Source organism: Salmo salar, chromosome 29, assembly GCF_965601325.2.
Source record: "Salmo salar chromosome 29, fSalSal1, whole genome shotgun sequence".
Lineage (NCBI taxonomy): Eukaryota > Metazoa > Chordata > Actinopteri > Salmoniformes > Salmonidae > Salmo > Salmo salar.
Window position 1 is genome coordinate 19,366,613 of NC_138319.1, and position 17,748 is coordinate 19,384,360.

Here is a 17,748-nt window from a genome sequence, read left to right on the forward strand (position 1 = left end):
TCTAGTGGCCTTATTATTCAACATTTTAATAATTTCATAATTATGTCAAACGGTTTTGTTATATTTCAGTCTTCTGTGATGTATATAAAGTGTAATAGTGGGATGCAAACGGAAAATTATTGAATACATTTCAACTCCATATCTAACATTGTACAGGTGTCTTATTTTATTTAAGCCCATAACCATGTGTGTGATGTGTATACTTTTGTTTCAAAGTAGATTTGTTTAAGACTACCAATGAACGCTCTGTGACCCTGATTTAGCCCACTGCGGTGAAAGGTTTTAAAGATTGATTCCACATTTGGAGAAACAGCACCATTTTCACCCAGCGCATTTGTTATCATCTTGGATTTGTTGATGTAATGGAGGAGAAATGGAGGAGAGGAGCACAGTAATCCCCCGCACACATTGTGACGTATTTCATTACGCTGTACGGCATCTTCATCTCGTCCTGCTACTGGACGGAGAGCATAGGGTTTCACAATACAAAATGGAGGAGCATAGTATCTTGTCAGAAATCACATTTATTTTGGAAGATTGAAAAACATGACCTTTATTTAAGACAGGAGAAACATTGTTTCAGGTGATAATAAAACATGTTTAGTTTATTTACTTTTTCCTCAACTTTCCTCAAGTCAAGCTAGTTTACAGAGCAACTAGCTATCTACCGTAATTTCCGGACTATTAAGCGCACCTGAATATAAGCCGCACCCACTGAATTTAAAAAATATATATTATTTTGAACATAAATAAGCCGCACATGTCTATAAGCCGCAGGTGCCTACCGGTACATTGAAACAAATGAACTTTACACAGGCTTTAACGAAACACGGCTTGTAACAAAAATAAATAGGCTTTAACGACACACGGTTTGTAACAAAAATAAATAGGCTTTAACGAAACGGCTTGTAACAAAAAATAAAAAATTAGCAGTAAGCTTTAGTTGTCTTTTTGCACTGAGTCAATTCCTCACGCTGCTGTTTCTAACGTCTTATCATCGACTCATTAAGACCAAGCTCCCGTGCAGCAGCTCTATTTCCTTTTCCAACAGCCAGATCAATCGCTTTCAACTTGAAAGCTGCATCATATGCATTTCTCCGTGTCTTTGCCATGATGAGGGTGACAAAATGACTACCGTAATCAGAATGATGGGAAGTTTGACAGCGCTCAATTTAATCTAAACAGTAAACAAAAAAGTTGTTTGACCTTAACCCGTTCGGCAATTTCATTGGTCTAATGAAAGCTTCATGCCGGCAAAAAACTGAGCACGTCACAGAATGTGTTTTTTTGGGGGGAAAAAAATTGAAAGCGGGAAAAATCCATATATTAGCCGCGTCATTGTTTAAGCCGCGAGGTTCAAAGCTGGGAAAAAAGTTGCGGCTTATAGTCCGGAATTTACGGTAGATAGCTAAAATCTAGGATAGGTTGAAGATACTGTAGCTAGCGACCTCCACCCAATAATTATCATAAAAAACAAGTGTCATTACCGTCACAATAAAATATAACGGGAGGCAACAGTCAAAATATAATTGGCTTAACAACCAATGTGTATTATTTAACATTAGGCTACTAAAATAGTACTCACTTATAGGAATGGGTAATTGTCCCATAAAGCCATTGCTGAAAACCACATATTATTTTCTTGCTCTGTGGTCTGGTAACTTTGTTCTATTGACGGACTCTGGCTCAGTTGTTTCGCAACTGTGCCTTCAACCGCAAGGGGGCACTGCGATACCATTCTGTTGTGGACGGTCCCCATTGAAATGAATGACATCATGCGTAACGCAACGGACTGCTTAGATGTAATGTGAATAGGGCTTAAGTGTAGTAAAAGAAAACGCAGTACACATTCTGCTATTCTGTCACGCCTGTCAAAAGGAGAGGACCAAGGTGCAGCGTGTGTGTAGTTCCACATTTTATTTAATCTGTGAAACTTTGCAATACATAAATAAACTGAATAGACAAAACAACAAACCGTGACGCAGAGGAGAAACAAACACTAGTCAAAAATAAATCACCCACAAACCCCAGGTGGAAAAAAACCCTACTTAAGTATGATCTCCAATTAGAGACAACGAGGACCAGCTGCCTCTAATTGGAGATCATCCCAAACAAAACCAACATAGAAATACAAAACTAGAACATGAACATAGAAATACAAAACATAGAAAAACACCCCCTGTCACACCCTGACCTACTCTACCATAGAAAATAACAACTTACTATGGTCAGGACGTGACAGTACCCCCCCCTCCCCCCCAAAGGTGCAGACTCCGAATGCAACTTAAACAACAAAAGAACACACAAAAAAACAAAACAAAAAGGGAGGGTAGGGAGGGTGACAATTGTCTATGGCGGCTCTGGTGCAGTACACAGAACCTTACTATTCAGCGGATCCTCCAGCAGAGGCAGCGGCTCCGGTTTGGGGCGTAACCCCCACTCCGCCCGCAGATCCCTCTGCTTCTGTACCACCGGACCGTGGATTGTCGTCGGAGGAACCGGACTGTAGATCATCGCCGGAGGCTCTGTACTGCAGACCGCCGCTGAAGACTCTGGGCTGGGGAACGTCTCAGGAGGTTCCGGGCTGGGGAACATCTCAGGAGGTTCCGGACTGTAGGCCGTCTCAGGAGGTTCCGGACTGGGAACTGTCGCCGGAAGCTCCGGACTGGGAACTGTCGCCGGAAGCTCCGGACTGGGAATGCGCACCGTAGGCCTAATGCGTGGGGCTGGCATAGGTGGCGCCAGACTGGTAACACTCACCTCAGGGCAAGTGCGAGGAGCAGGCACAGGACGTGCCAGGCTGGATAGACTCACTGGAGGCCGGGTACGTGGGGCAGGCACAGGATATACTGGGCCGTGGAGACGCACTGGAGGTCTCGAGCATATAGCTGGCACAACTCGTCCTGGCTGGATGCTTACTTTCGCCCAGCAAACGCGGGGAGCTGGCACAGGACGAACTGGGCTGTGAACACGCACTGGCGACACAGTGCGCAGCGCCGGCGCAGGATATCCTGGACCAAGAAGGCGAACTGGAGACCAGGAGCGCTGAGCTGGCACCACCCTTCCTGGCTGAATGCTCAACCTAGCTCGGCAAATGCGGGGCGCGGGCACAGATCGCACTGGACTGTGAATAGGCACTGGCGACACAGTGCGCATCACCGCATAACACGGTGATTGCTTCTTCACTCGCTCCCCATGGTAAGCACGGGGAGTTGGCTCAGGTCTCCAACCTGACTCTGCCAATCTCCCCGTGTGCCCCCCCCCCAACATTTTTTGGGGGGCTGCCAGTCGCACTTGCCTCGTGGCTGGTATAGTGCCTCGTAGTATCGCCGCTCCGCTCTTGCTGCCTCGATTTCCTCCTTCGGCCGGCAATACTCCCCAGCCTGACTCCAGGGTCCTTTCCCGTCCAGAATTTCCTCCCAGGTCCATTCCTGTTGCTCCTGGGCACGCTGCTTGGTCCTTTGGTGGTGGGTGATTCTGTCACGGTTGTCGTAGGAATGAGCGGACCAAAGTGCAGCCTGTGTGTAGTTCCACATTTTATTTAATTTGTGAAACTTTGCAATACATAAATAAACTGAATAGCCAAAACAACAAACCATGACACAGAGGAGAAACAAACACTAGTCAAAAATAAATCACCCACAAACCCAGGTGGAAAAAAACCCTACTTAAGTATGATCTCCAATTAGAGACAACGAGGACCAGCTGCCTCTAATTGGCGATCATCCCAAACAAAACCAACATAGAAATACAAAACTAGAACATGAACATAGAAATACAAAACATAGAAAAACACCCCCTGTCACGCCCTGACCTACTCTACCATAGAAAATAACAACTTACTATGGTAAGGACGTGACATATTCTATTGCGAATGCAAGAGGAAAAGAACAGTGTTAGTTGTTTGTAGTAACTAGTTTGTTGTTGTAGTATCCAAAACTGACGTGGCAATTCCACCAAATAAAGACTCAAGTGTTACCGAAAGTGAATCTACATCCAAGTTGATCGTCTTTCATTTGGTTGTTGGCTTGGGCAGGCTCTAGTAACACTATCGTATCGTATTGCTCCTCAATTCCTCCGACAGTGAGGGGGGAATAGCTTGTTGAGCTCAAGGGGCTTAGGCCAGCTTTTGAAGGATGAGAGGGCGAGTCTAGTTGTTTATGTATTTGTATGATTAGTACAATGTACAACAGAAATATATCAAAAGTGAGAAGTGGTGCGTTGCAACTGATTTAGCTAACAGCTCATTTACGTCTGTAGTCCCCGTGCAGGTGAACATAAAAATATGAAAACATTATATACGAAAGGACAACATACATACTGTACATACTGTACATCAGACATGTAAAAGCATAAAGGACATCGAGACACGTTTCAACATGTTGTTGCTGCTTTTCTTAGACCTGATTTGTTTTTAAATCAAGACTGCCTCTGATTAAATGTAACACAGAGGCCTCCTATAGGCAATAACACAAGGATCATGACAGAAATAATGAAATAAGCCAGACAATCGTAATGATGAGTGGAAGTGCAGTAGGTCTATACTGTATTTCAACGTAGATAATACCATTTGGTTGCAGGGACCTGGGCGGCCCCTTGCTTTTTACGCAGTAATTGTGGGACTCATTTTACAAGAAGTCAATTTCAGTTTGCATGAGAAATAGCAGTGTGTCACAGTGGAGGGTTTTTGTAATAAAGAGACAAGAGATTGAAATTGAGATACTCCAAACTGCTGAGAGTGTGTCGAGCTCAGGAGGCAGCCAGGCATCGAAAATGAAATATAAATGAGAAAGCAATGGCTCTTTTGTTTGTTATTGTCACTTTAAACTTTTGCATCAATCTCAAAAGACATTCAGTCAATCTAAAGAACGCGTGTAAATTAAACAGAACACATTCGCAGGCGAAGGGGTATCATTATTGATGAAAATGGGCATTCTAAGACTACAAGTCTATTTCCCATTTGAAAAACCAAGTTGTTCAGTTCCGCTCAAGCTACAGATAGGCTTATGCTTGTGTACATTTGTATAGATTTCTCTCATTATGAAATCAGCACATTTCCGTGACAGTCTGCAAGTGGCCTATAAAGGTCTATTACACTTCATGATAAATGTCTGGATTCTGAAATAATATCTGAAATTCATTATTTCACAATTAAGTAAGTTGCATTTGTTTGTACAAGGCTAAATGACTAATGGAGTTCGACAGTTAAATGCCCAGCATTTTTATGGTTCGCAAAGCCAATTTAAATTCACCGGACCCAATTGGGATAAAGCACCCCATAAAGCTGTGATCCAGAACTGAACTGGAGAGACAGGCGAGGCATACTCCAATCTCTTTCTGCTGGACCTATTCTTTGGTCATTGAAGGGTAGATGAATGTCAAAGTATTTAACATTCTATGTCCACTTTAAGAAATACATGATGTCTGAATACAGAGGGAAACCAGGTAGGCAGATGTGAATGGATGTCTTTCTTTTAAGATGATGATCTACCCCAGGTGACATATATTGTTTAATCACGGGGCAGTTTGTAAAGAAAAAGATTGAGATAGATGACTTTGGTGAAATCCATGCAGAAACCCCACCAATTACCTTCACATAACCACAGTGTTAATTTCATCACCAGAAATAGTGGCTAAAATATTCAACAAGCACCTATTTTTCAGTGACAGTTGACGAGACTTTAACTGACTAAAAAACTATAACTAAACTAAAATAATTTTTCAGTTCACTAAAACAAGTCGAGACGAAATTATCTCTGTGACTAAAATCAGACTACTAAGTGGACTGGACAATAGTTTTTGGAGAGATTGAGAGCTTTTCAGTGATGAGCACAATTAATATTAGCAGCACAGATGTTCTGTGTAGGAGTGGGAAGGATGTGCCACACTCGGCACACACAGCCTACCCTACATCAGCTCATGAGCTGCGGGGGAGCAAGCGATGAGTGTGTGCAGACAGGCTCCACTCTGGCTCCGCCTCTGATCATACACATTGCACAGGGGACTCTCTTGCTTCCCCATAGCTAACCAGTCAGCACCAGCCTTCTAGTTAGATACCCTTTTCCTGGTTAAGAAACATAAGCTGTTTTAAGAAATTAAAAACAATAGCAGAATTAAGTTTAACAGTAATACAACAATCTAGCTATGTTTTTCGCTCCCTTGAGTATAGAAACGTTTTGTCATTTGTAGTCTCGCTCATCCCTACTGAATTTCATAGCCAGGTTCTGTAGCGAACGTACTAGCCAAGTCTCCCTCTTTTCCTCAGAGGAAACAGCTTGATTCTAGCCATTACCGTTCAAAATATGTTTTCTTCTCTATGTATTTTTTCTTTCTATCGTGCATTGGCGGGCCGCATTTTACATTCATTAAGCATATCGCAGGCTGTTCTAAAAGTATGCTACTTGCGGACCGGAATGTTAACCATATCAAACACCTGAAACAGATTTTTCTGCAATCTAAAAATATAATCTTTATGCTTAATTCTATGTCAAAAATATGTTACTTTTTCCGCATATCTAAGCATACATCTTGAACTGCCTGTATCCTCCTGACTGGTGGTTATCTTTTAAAAGAAACTAAATATGCTTCTCAGCATCTTTGCTAAAATCTAGGTAAACTATTGAAAGGAATGTGAGTGTTATTCGATACATTTAGTAATTGCTTGCTTTTCTAAATTGCTTGCTTTTCTAGTCTTTATCCTACTCTGTTTATCTTATATCCTATTGCCTAGTCACCTTACCCATATACATACAGTACCTACCTCCATCACTCCAGTATCCCTGCACATTGTAAATATGGTATTGAAACTGACCCTGTATATACAGTAGTATGCTTACTTACTTACTTATTGTGTTCTTCATTTTTCTTCTTATTTCTTGTGTGTTTTTTCTAGTAATTACAATGTTATTGATTATTGCATTGTTGAGTTTTTAGTTTGCAAGAAAGGCAAACTTGAAACTTGAATCTAACAACCTTGCCAGCAGGCATGCCAGCTAAGATAGTTAGACAAGCTAGCTACTCTAACTTGATTGATAGCCTGAAATGGCTTCTTAGTAGATAGTTATGACATTGGGAAATTGGGAATCTATCTGGACTAGCTAAACCTAATTTCAACTTTATTATTTTTAACAGGACAAATCTGATGGGGAACATGCCCCTGTGCCCCGTATGGGCAAGACGCCTCTGTCTTTAGGCTACACCTTGTTCAGTCATGTTACCTCATTAGCTGGTTATAGCTAACAACCTGGGGCACGTTCAGCAGGACACAACATTTTGGAACGTTCAGATAGATGTAGAACAAACATGCCTCTCTAGCAAATAGAATGAGGAATAACGTAGGTTCTATTCATAGAATTTCTATCAGCAACGTTTTGCAACTGAACGTTGCCCTGGTAACATTACCAGTAGTCTATGGATAGAAAAATGTTTATTGACTAAATCCCTCTTGCCACTACACTATATCTGACTGGGTAACTTTATATTGAGTTAATGTGGACCCTAGTGACTTAGACTTGAGCACTTGGACCAGGACTTGAGCACAGGGACTCGGACTTCAACCATAAGGACTCGTGACTCGTCTCGTGACTCAACCATTGGTAACTCGGACTTGGACTCAGATTGAAGCATGGGGGACATGGGACTCGATTTGGACTCAAGGTTTAGTGACTCGACTACATCACTGGGCAAAACAGTCATCAGCCCCCGTTCTACTTTTGGACATAAATGTGGCTGGGGTGTCTGTGGAACGGTGATAACAATGGCAATGACGGAACCGAGTGATGGAGGTGCAACCCAAACTCATTTGCGGCACCATCTGGTGATTGTGCTTCTCTCTCTCTCTCTCTCTCTCTCTCTCTCTCTCTCTCTCTCTCTCTCTCTCTCTCTCTCTCTCTCTCTCTCTCTCTCTGCACTTGTGTGAGTCTGTTTGTTTTGTATGTAATATGCAGTATCTATGTAGGCTGAATTCAGAATTTACATGGCCAGATAATTGTTATATATTCTTATATAGGTTTGTCATACTTTTACTGTTGGGAAGAGAATAGGATGTTATGCAGAAAAATATGTTGGTAGGACAAGGCTATGTATGTTTGTGCACATGGAAGTCAGTGATTTATGTTTACTAGTAGGTTAATGAGGCAATACAAATGTGACGTGACTAAATGTGAAAGAGCATTTAGTTGACTAAAATGGCCCACTGTTTTCATCATTTTGACAATAACTAGACTAAATCATTATTCAAATGACAAAAATGTGACTTAATGATATTTTAGTCAAAATTACTGATTAGAATTACATCTAAAAAGAGTGGCAAAATGACCACTGCATCACCATCAACTTTGTCTTGGCAATTCAAAAGAGAATGGTCTGTCTGAGATGGTGAGGGTAAAATGTTAACTTTTGTGCCTTTTTTGTCTGACATCTGTGAAGATTGATGACGACAGAAAAAGAACAAACAGTCAATCTGTCTGTTATTAGTATTGATCAGAATTGGAAAAATGTGTTATATTGTAAGTATCGGCTTCTCTGAAGTAATTATATACTTGACACAAAACAATCTCGTTCCGGTTTTCTTAAGTAACTCCTGTACTTTGCCAGCCTTATTTTAAGTCTCCTGTGGAGCATACAACTTTTATCCCCTCTGTAGCTGTTTCTTTCATGGACTGGTTTAAAAGAGGCTCTGCTGTACCAGACTTTCCCATGAATAAGTCCATTTGAAATTCAATGCCCATTCCATGATATAGGCTTTGGGCTGTGTTTGCTATAGTGCCAGAGTACTGCCACCAGAGCAAGAACATGTTTTACATTTTTAGCAGACACTCTTATCCAGAGCAATTGGGATCAATTGCCTTGCTCAAGGGAACACCAACAGATTTTTAATCTAGTCAGCTTGGGGATTCAAACCAGCATCCTGTCGGTTACTGGCCCAGCACTCTTAACCTCTAGACTACCTGCTGCTCAACCTAAAGCTGGGTCACTTTTTGATGGCTTTGTGTTTTAACTTCTTTGAGAGTCTCTTATTTGAAGATTTGTTTTGGGTAAAGCCTCCAGATAGTTAATTATGTTTCATAAGCCTATAGAGAGAACATTTTTTAAGATGATGATGATTTAGAATTATTGCTTGTTCAGTGTCATTTATGAGGAAACATTTGTCAATTGTCAATTTGTCAAAGAGTATAATCATTCTGTTTTCGAACTGCTTCCTTTTACTGACTATCAAAATCCCTTTATTTTATTGATTCTTTTCACAAAGCTTTTCATTAATTCTAAATGTACAGAATGGGGAAGAATGTGGGATTTCATTTTCTTTCATTTTAGTCGATCTTTCGTTCAATTGGTATGTTTTGGCTTCTTCCATCTGGGATAAACTGTTTATTGATGTAGCTATCAAACATTTATAGCCATCGATGAATGATGCCGCATTTACACCTGAAATGTACTTTTGAGGAATGCCAGAGGCTTTCTGACTATTTTTGCTTCAGTGACTGTGAAGACTAGACTGGTATAAAAATATATCTATTCTATCATTTTTTTAGAGTGCCACACTCTTACATGCTGACCAGACTGCCATCGCGCGCATGTTGATCAGGACAGGCAGGTTGAAATAGCAAAACAAACTTTGAACCAACTATATTAATTTGGGGACACGTCGAAAAGCATTAAACATTTATGGCAATTTAGCTAGCTAGCTTGCTGTTGCTAGCTAAATTGTCCTGGGATATAAACATTGGATTGTTATTTTACCTGAAATGCACAAGGTCCTCTACTCCGACAATTAATCCACAAATAAAATGGTAAACCGAGTTTGTTTCTAGTAATCTCTCCTCTTTCAGGCTTCTTCTTCTTTGGATTTTATATGGCGGTTGGCAACCAACTTTAAGGTGCATTACCACTACCAACTGGAGTGTGGACCTCAGTTCATCTTAAATCACCCACATGGGTATATGCTCCTAAAAACCAATGAAGAGATGGCACGTGGGTATATCTTCCGGGACTTGCAGCGCGTCAAGCGTCACAAATAGAACCAAGTTCTATTTTGCGCCTGGCTTCACAGACGCTCATTGGCGCTCGCAAGCAGTGTGGGTGCAATGATTGAATAACATGTATGTATTTATTTTGCAACACTTGCGCACACAACGCGAGCAGTGTGGTCAGCATGTTAGAGTCTCGTAATGCATTGATGTCTCCTTTTCAAAAGTATCTTCAGCTTTTTTAAGTGTATTTTTATTTTCTCCGTTTTCTTAGATGGAAATGATACCAGAGCCTGATCCAGACGACGAAGGGACTAAAATAAGTGTAAGTTATTGTATGTACAGAGCTTTTAGAGTGTCCATACTAGGGTAACATCATATTTCCTAAATGGACACCATAAGTATGGACACATAAAACCATCACCATTACAACAACTATTTCGCTACACCCGCATTAAGATCTGCTAAACAGGTGTATGTGACCAATAAAATGTGTTTTATGTTTCTGTTGTGTCATTACATGGTTCTTTGTACTGAACCACCAGTTATGTGGATGGGATGTAGTCGCTCCTGCATCATTCATTGAACATCTCTTTATCTCCCTACAGACGGTGAAGGTACAGGGAAACGACATCTCCCACAAACTGCAGATCTCCCGGGTGGGGAAGAGTGACGAGGGCCTGTATGAGTGCAGAGTCACCAACGCCAACTATGGAGAGCTGCTGGAGTACAAGGTCCAGGCCTACCTGAAGGTGAACAGCACCCGGCCCCGCATCAGACCGGTCAAGAAGACGTCCCCCCTGTCCCACCTGACAGCAGATAAGAAGCCCCGCAAGACAGGCTCCACAGCAGCACAAGACGGCATGAGCGCCGACCAGAGGGTCCGCTCTACCACCAGCTCTCAGACTTCATCAGCCAAGACAGTCAAACACAGTTCAGGTGAGATAACGGCGCCAGAGATTCTGCTTTGGTTTTTCATTGAATAGTTTTTTCCTTCAGTAGGGTAAATCATCAGCCAATCCATCTAACTATTTGTATCTTTTTTCTGTCTTTTATTCTGCCTGTATGTCAGTCTGTCTGTCTGCTTGTCCATCTGCATGTTTCTTGTCTGTCTGCCTTCAGTCTGCTGTCCGCTTGTCAGTTTGTTCCACTTTAAAGCAATTCACCCATGTAGTTAATCAAAAAGACACTGAAGGACACTGTAGCGAGTGAATATTACAATTGAATGTGGAAATACAGCAGAAATAAACCCCCAGACTGCAGTTTGTGATTATGAGGCAGAGGCGCCCCAAATTATGCTGACAACTGTGTGGCGCTGAATGCTCTGTGCGGTGTATGACACTGATAAATGTTCCTCTATTGCTCTCCCTGCGGTCTTACCTTTACTGAGCACTGTTATGACTGGAGGACAGTTACATTGCTGCAAATGCAGGTTTTTGGTCGATGAACAACAATTGTCAAACAATTGGATGAAATTAGACCTGTGAGAGTAAAACGATTTTCCACAATGCCTTACCTGTAAACGATGGCAACTGTTAGCCGAGTAGGAATTAAGTGCATGGTGGTTTGCCTGCATTACGTGCCTGTGCAGAGAAGACCAATGTGTCAGGTCTAGTTACCTCACAGTCTGCATATATTGGTTTTGGCACTGTTGGTTTTTCAACGCTTTGGGTCACTGAAATGAAATACAACAAATGTCCCAGAAGTGATATGTACTGTACCAAAAGGCCTTCAACTTTGTTTAAACTGTGTGGCAAGTCGCCAACCAGTTCTGGAAAATAACTGCTTTCATAGCATCTTCCCAAAGTGCTCATACAACTTCAAACACAGAAGAAGGAATAGCCCTGTCCTATCAGACATGGCCGAGTGGTGAACGACACTGAGAACAGGGAGAATTTGTGAAACACGGGTGTATGACATCGAACCTAGCTACTGTACATTCTGATATCACTAAATCCCATCTGGGATTTGCTACACAAATCAGACTGTATCACATTTTTTTTCAGTAGCCCACCACTAGCTCCATCCTGTAGGCAGATAGATGGCGCCAGGCCAGCTCTCTCCCTATGGCAGCAGCATATGCCTGGGTGACGCACCCACCCTCAGCAGGGAGGTCACTCTACCCTATATTTCAAATCTGTATTCCATTAGACAAAATAAGGAGGTAACTGGAGACTCAGGCTGTAAACTATTGGTGGTGGATCAGGTGACTTTACTCTGTGCAATGTAAAGCGATTTGAATCAGTACTTGTACAGCAACAGTACTTGGTTTGGTATTTAGTAGTGTAGTACTCATGTTGTAACCTAATTATTTAGTTTGGTTGTAGCAAATGATAGGTTTTTTAAAAAGTGTTTCCTGTGACATTACTTTTTCAGTATTTATCTAAGAATTGCATTTAAGTTATATTCAGGGGTTTGAGTATGTTTTAAGGTGGGGCTCTCATGGATGGTGTGAGAGATTCACTGCAAGTCATCAGAGCTGTGTCTATCGGCATGTAAACCTAGTCCAGCCTCCCAGGCTGCGAGCTGATTCATTATTCTCCATGCAGAGGATGTTTTGGCCTAGCGTGATTGCTGCTCCTCTGTGGCAATACTGTTCACTTGATCACCCCGGGCCAAATGAAATCTGGCAGGGAGGAACAGCGGGTTACAGGCCTCCGTCTTTTTCCTCCTCCCGATATTGAGCTTGGCCGAACCATAGTGTCCCCAGACAATTCTCCTCTTAGAACATTGCTGTGCTTAGTCTGATGGAAAAATCCAGTAAATGTCACCATGATTTAGGGAATATTTCATTTTCCATTTCCTTAATGCTGCCTTTGTTTCGTAGGATTACATTATTTTTTTTTTGTGCCTCTTTTTCAGTCCCGGCAGGTACCAGAAAAAGTTAATTAGGGAATAAGGTTTCTTATGATTCTTTTGGACATTGAATTCTATTTTATCTTGTGTGTTACAGGGAGATTAAACAGAAGACAATCTTGCGTCAATATACAGTAGAGCATTGCCATTCAGAATATCTCCCTATCTCTCCCTACTGTACTATAAGTTCTGTATCATTATCCTTTGGACAGAAATGCATCAATGCCTTTTTTCCTGTGGTCTTGATCTTATCATTTCAAGGACAATGTCCCTGAGAAGCAAATGAACCAAATGTGCATAAGACTGCCAGGCTTTTCAGTATCATACAGTTGTCAGATGGTGATGCTCAAACATATACAATGCTTTTTTTGGATTCCATATGCATATTTCATTTAAGAATAAGATAATTCCATATGTGCACAATGTATAAAATGTTTCAGACTAGTGCCATGATAGCTTTCGCATATATTTCTCCGCAGCAGTACGTGTTAAAGATAAGAACTGTGCACATATTTTTGTGTGAAGATAAGCACTGTATATGTCCTGACTGTATGCCTTCATTCACAGGTACTAGGATAGCTACAAGCTACGGACTTGCCATCCTGATTCTTGGCTGTGGCTTTATGAGGGATACCTTGCTATAGTTTCAAGAACTGACTTTTCCTCCCAGTATCACTATGTATGGCCTATTATTACCACCAAGCAGACAGCACAGTTGGCCCTTTTTTTTCCCACCACTACTCTGCACCCAATGAATTCTTATGACCCATTGTACACAAGAGGCACCTTCTCAAAGGCCAGCGGCGGGATTACCTGTTGTGCCAATGTTTCTTCAGCACTCCCAACAATTGAAACAAAATGGAAACCGACAGTGTCTACTTGGAATATCTTTCACAAATACTTTTTTTTTTGGTTTCCTGCAATACATTTATTGTGTCAAAGTAGAAAAAAAGGATCTATATTTGTGTAATATATGAGTATATAATTGTTTTATTTCAAATTCCTGTTTATAGCTTATGTTGATCATGTAACTACATTGTACAAGGGTATTCATGCCCCACCCAAAACAAAATAACTACTAAAATACAACAAAATGATGTATAGGCCTAGTTGGATTGCTAAATTAGGGCAACTCGACATTGTGTTATTTTAAAATCTGCATATGTATAATCTGCAACTACAATTCTTGAACTTTGTTATTATGGATCTGTTCTCATTCATTCTCACATTCTTTGCTTTTGTACGGTATTTCCTTTGGTATATAAAAACAATACTTCCATCTCTTGTAATTTCCTGATGTGCAACAGCTTCACATGTTATGAAGCATAGTAATGTCAATGTTTATATGTGACTGTGCCAGCAGACCATTCATTTCAATTTGGCTGCACTAATATTGTAAAAAGCCATTAAGAAATGGAATGCTTCACTTAGAGCACAGCTCTAATATTCAAATATGCTCCATTACTGAAAAGAAAAACCTAGGTACTGCTGTAGCCTAATGCTCAGGGGCATTATCTTTGTGTAAAGAATCTCACATTAGCCAAGAAGAGTTCTTATGCCATTTGATGGTGCAATGATGCCCCAATGGTATCTATAGTATATGTTTCTTATCTGTAACACACAGATAAGGACGAGGAAACGGTTTAAAGGTCTTGTGATTAAGAAAATGGTTTTAAATTGTTCTCGCTCTTGTCCATTCTCAATGTTCATCGACACAACGCTTTGACAATCTGACCTCTTGTTTCAGAACCCGTTAGCAGAAGTCATGGATTCTACTGTTATACTAAACTGTTAATATATATAGATGCTTTCTAAATGTCTATCTGCAATGTTCCATAGACATTCACCACTTGGAATCATTTCTATTCACTATATGGATGCACCTATTTTATGTAGCGTTATTGTTAAGTGCAATGACCACTGGACATATTATGCCACCATAGCTACTGTATGAATAGGTGGTATTGGTAATGGTGCAGCAACAGTGCTTCAGATCTGCCTTTCAGTTGAGTTGAAGAGGGTATCCATAGACCGAAGAGAGTCTCCATTGTAAAATGTATCATGCGACCAAAGACAGTGGCTATGGCCATACAACATTGACGTTCACCAACATCGATCTCTTTGCACATTGCTTATACTGTAGCCTAGTGTTCTCACATATTGTGCCCCTTTATTCCCTATCTTTTTACAATCTCAGAACGAGGCGGACAATCTGCCCAGATTCACAAAGCACCATCTGTCCATTTCTTCAAATCGTATTTAAAATAACAGCACTTTGGATGGAATAATTATATGTATTGGCAGTACATAAAAATTCCTGGGGCCACTAAGAAGCAGGATTTTGCTTAAGGTCTCCACCGTAAACAGTCTCCAGTCTTCTGTACACAGCGCTGCTGAACTCAGTGAGGGATCTTAACCTGTTGATACAGCAGTCGGAGTTAGCTGACAGAGCAAATAATACAGAAGAATCCAGCTAGAGACATATCCTGATCAGCAAGTCTTGTCAGGGTACAAAATGTGTGGGCTACATACAGTATTTAATCTGCGCTGGTTCCCGGGATGAGAACAGTTAATCTAGCAGAGCTGTGTCATGCTGCTTAACCTCAAATCAATATTAGGCTAAAGTCCATTGAGTAAAAGTTATTTTATGACTATTATGACAAATCCTAACTGTTCAGTTTTGAGGAAGAAGATTTTGAGAACTTGACATCTGCTAGTAGAATGTTTATCACATACTTCTCCAAGCAGGTGAAATGGATAGCATATTTGTGTGCACAGTAAAAGAATGCCTTCAGTCTATCAAATCCCTGTATAAAATTTTAAAAATAAAATAAAAAATCTGTAAAACTTGTAAAGTAATCAGCATGTAACCTTTTTTTTATCCAAATGTTTAAAAGCAGAGACAAGTTATGTTCTGTATTTGTAACAATGTTGTCATATATTCGTTTTGAAGCACTAACAACAGGAAATGGAATTTAAAAACAACTTTATTGACAGTCTGTTAAGGAGGACCACTTGCCATGGCAGTACACACCTGTTGCAAGGCCTACTGTACTTCAGCAGGAAATGGAATCACTACAGAGTACAAGGTCAAGCAAAGTGGATATATCATTTAAAGGATCGACAACAGTCGTTTGATAAGGGAATTGCGACGTCTGACAATTGTGGTCGCTAACAAGCAACGAAGTCTCAGCCCATCAAACAAGATACTATATTATGACATTTGAGCAACTCAAATCCATGGATATTGTTTCAGAAACGACAACACAGCAGTTATGGGTTTTTTTATGACCCTGATGTCCATTGTTTCAGCTCCACATAGATGAATTGTTTCCTTATTACGCTTCATCTCAATGCAGTCTTATCTGTTTGTTGACCTTAAATGTTATGACCTGTAATTTTTATTTTATTTGGTACTGTGTGAAGCTTCTGTACTGGAACGTTGCAGCAGTTTGTATTATAATGATGATATTGGAAAAATATTTAAATAAATCATTTTCACAGATGGGATTCAAACACCGCTTCCTCTGCTGGATTCCATCTGTTAAATCGGTACATTATGACTTGACTTAGTGAGTACATTGGATGTAGTTCACTGGGCGATCATAGTGTGGCACATAATGGGGCACATACTGCGCATTCAACCATTCCGAGTGGATGTCAGGACAAAGCTTAACGCTGTCTGGTCATAACACCACTGAAATTTTTAGAGAGGTTCAAACCACAAAAAGTCTCTTTACCCTGGTTGCAGTTATAACAACTAAAATGTTTTATCTAATAAGATAGCAATGCTGCCAACTGGATATTATTCTTTTCAATTCGTTGTGTCTATTGGCTCACAACACCATCTGTGGCATTGTTATCATTAAAGTCTTGCTATAGGAGAAACTGTTTTCTGCACAGGTTGCGATGTTGTTATAACTATACAGTGTTCATAATATGGACACACATGGGTCTGAATGTCCTAATATGTACACTGTACAGCTATAAAAACATCATTTTTGATTGAAGAGATCTATCTGGAGTTACTGTATGCAAGATTGTGTTCACCCTTGTTTCATAGAAATGTAATTTAGTAAATAGTTATCAGAGTTATGAGGGGGTGATCAAACATAGATTCCCGGTTCCTGCTAAAGATACCCACAAATTCTCTACAACGACGTTGGAGGAGGCTTATGGTAGAGAAATTAACGTACAATTCTCTGGCAACAGCTCTGGTGGACATTCCTGTAGTCAGCATGCCAATTGCATGCTCACTCAGAACTTGAGACATCTGTGGCATTGTGTTGTGTGACAAAACTGCACACTTTGTGGCAGTTGTTTGTGGCCTTTTAATGTCCCCAGCACAATGTGTACCTGTGTAATGATCATGCTGTTTTATCAGCTTCTTGATATGCCACATCTGTCAGATGGATGGATTATCTTGGCAAAGGAAAAATGCTCACTAACAGGTATGTAATCAAATTTGTGCACAAAATCTGAGAGAAATAAGCCTTTCGTGCATGTGGAACATTTCTGGGATCTTTAATTTCAGCTCATGAAACATGGGACCAACACATATAAACATGTTGCATTTATATTTTTGTTCAGTGGTAGTTTGAAAATAAAGATGATAAATGTACTTTGGTGCTAACTTTTTACTCTAACTTATTGAATTTGACAATGGTGCATGCATGTCACCTACTCAGAGAAGACACAGGTATTTGTGTACATTGTTGTTGAATGCAGAACTGGGCAAGCAGAGATGCAGTGTAACAGCTTGGTATTACTGGAGGCCTGTAATCATACGTGTTGATTTGAATTCAGTCTCTGCCTAAGTACACTGTGGTCTAACCGCAACTTCACTGCCCAGAAAAAGTTGCTCTCACATGTCATCCAGTCATCCTTTTGAAGCATGTGATAAAAAATAAAAAAAATTAATTCA

The 17,748-nt window shown here is 40.6% G+C and overlaps 1 protein-coding gene across 1 annotated transcript in view; it reads left to right on the forward strand.

The window, feature by feature from the left end:
• Nucleotides 1-17,445, forward strand: part of LOC106590288 (V-set and transmembrane domain-containing protein 2A) — a 34,371-nt gene extending 16,926 nt beyond the window's left edge. Inside the window, exons 3-5 of the mRNA XM_014181133.3 lie at nt 10,243-10,293; nt 10,577-10,907; nt 13,392-17,445. Coding sequence (XP_014036608.1) covers nt 10,243-10,293; nt 10,577-10,907; nt 13,392-13,468 — 459 coding nt within the window. The 3' untranslated portion in view covers nt 13,469-17,445. The remainder of the gene's footprint in view (nt 1-10,242; nt 10,294-10,576; nt 10,908-13,391) is intronic.
• Nucleotides 17,446-17,748: the final 303 nt, after the last annotated feature.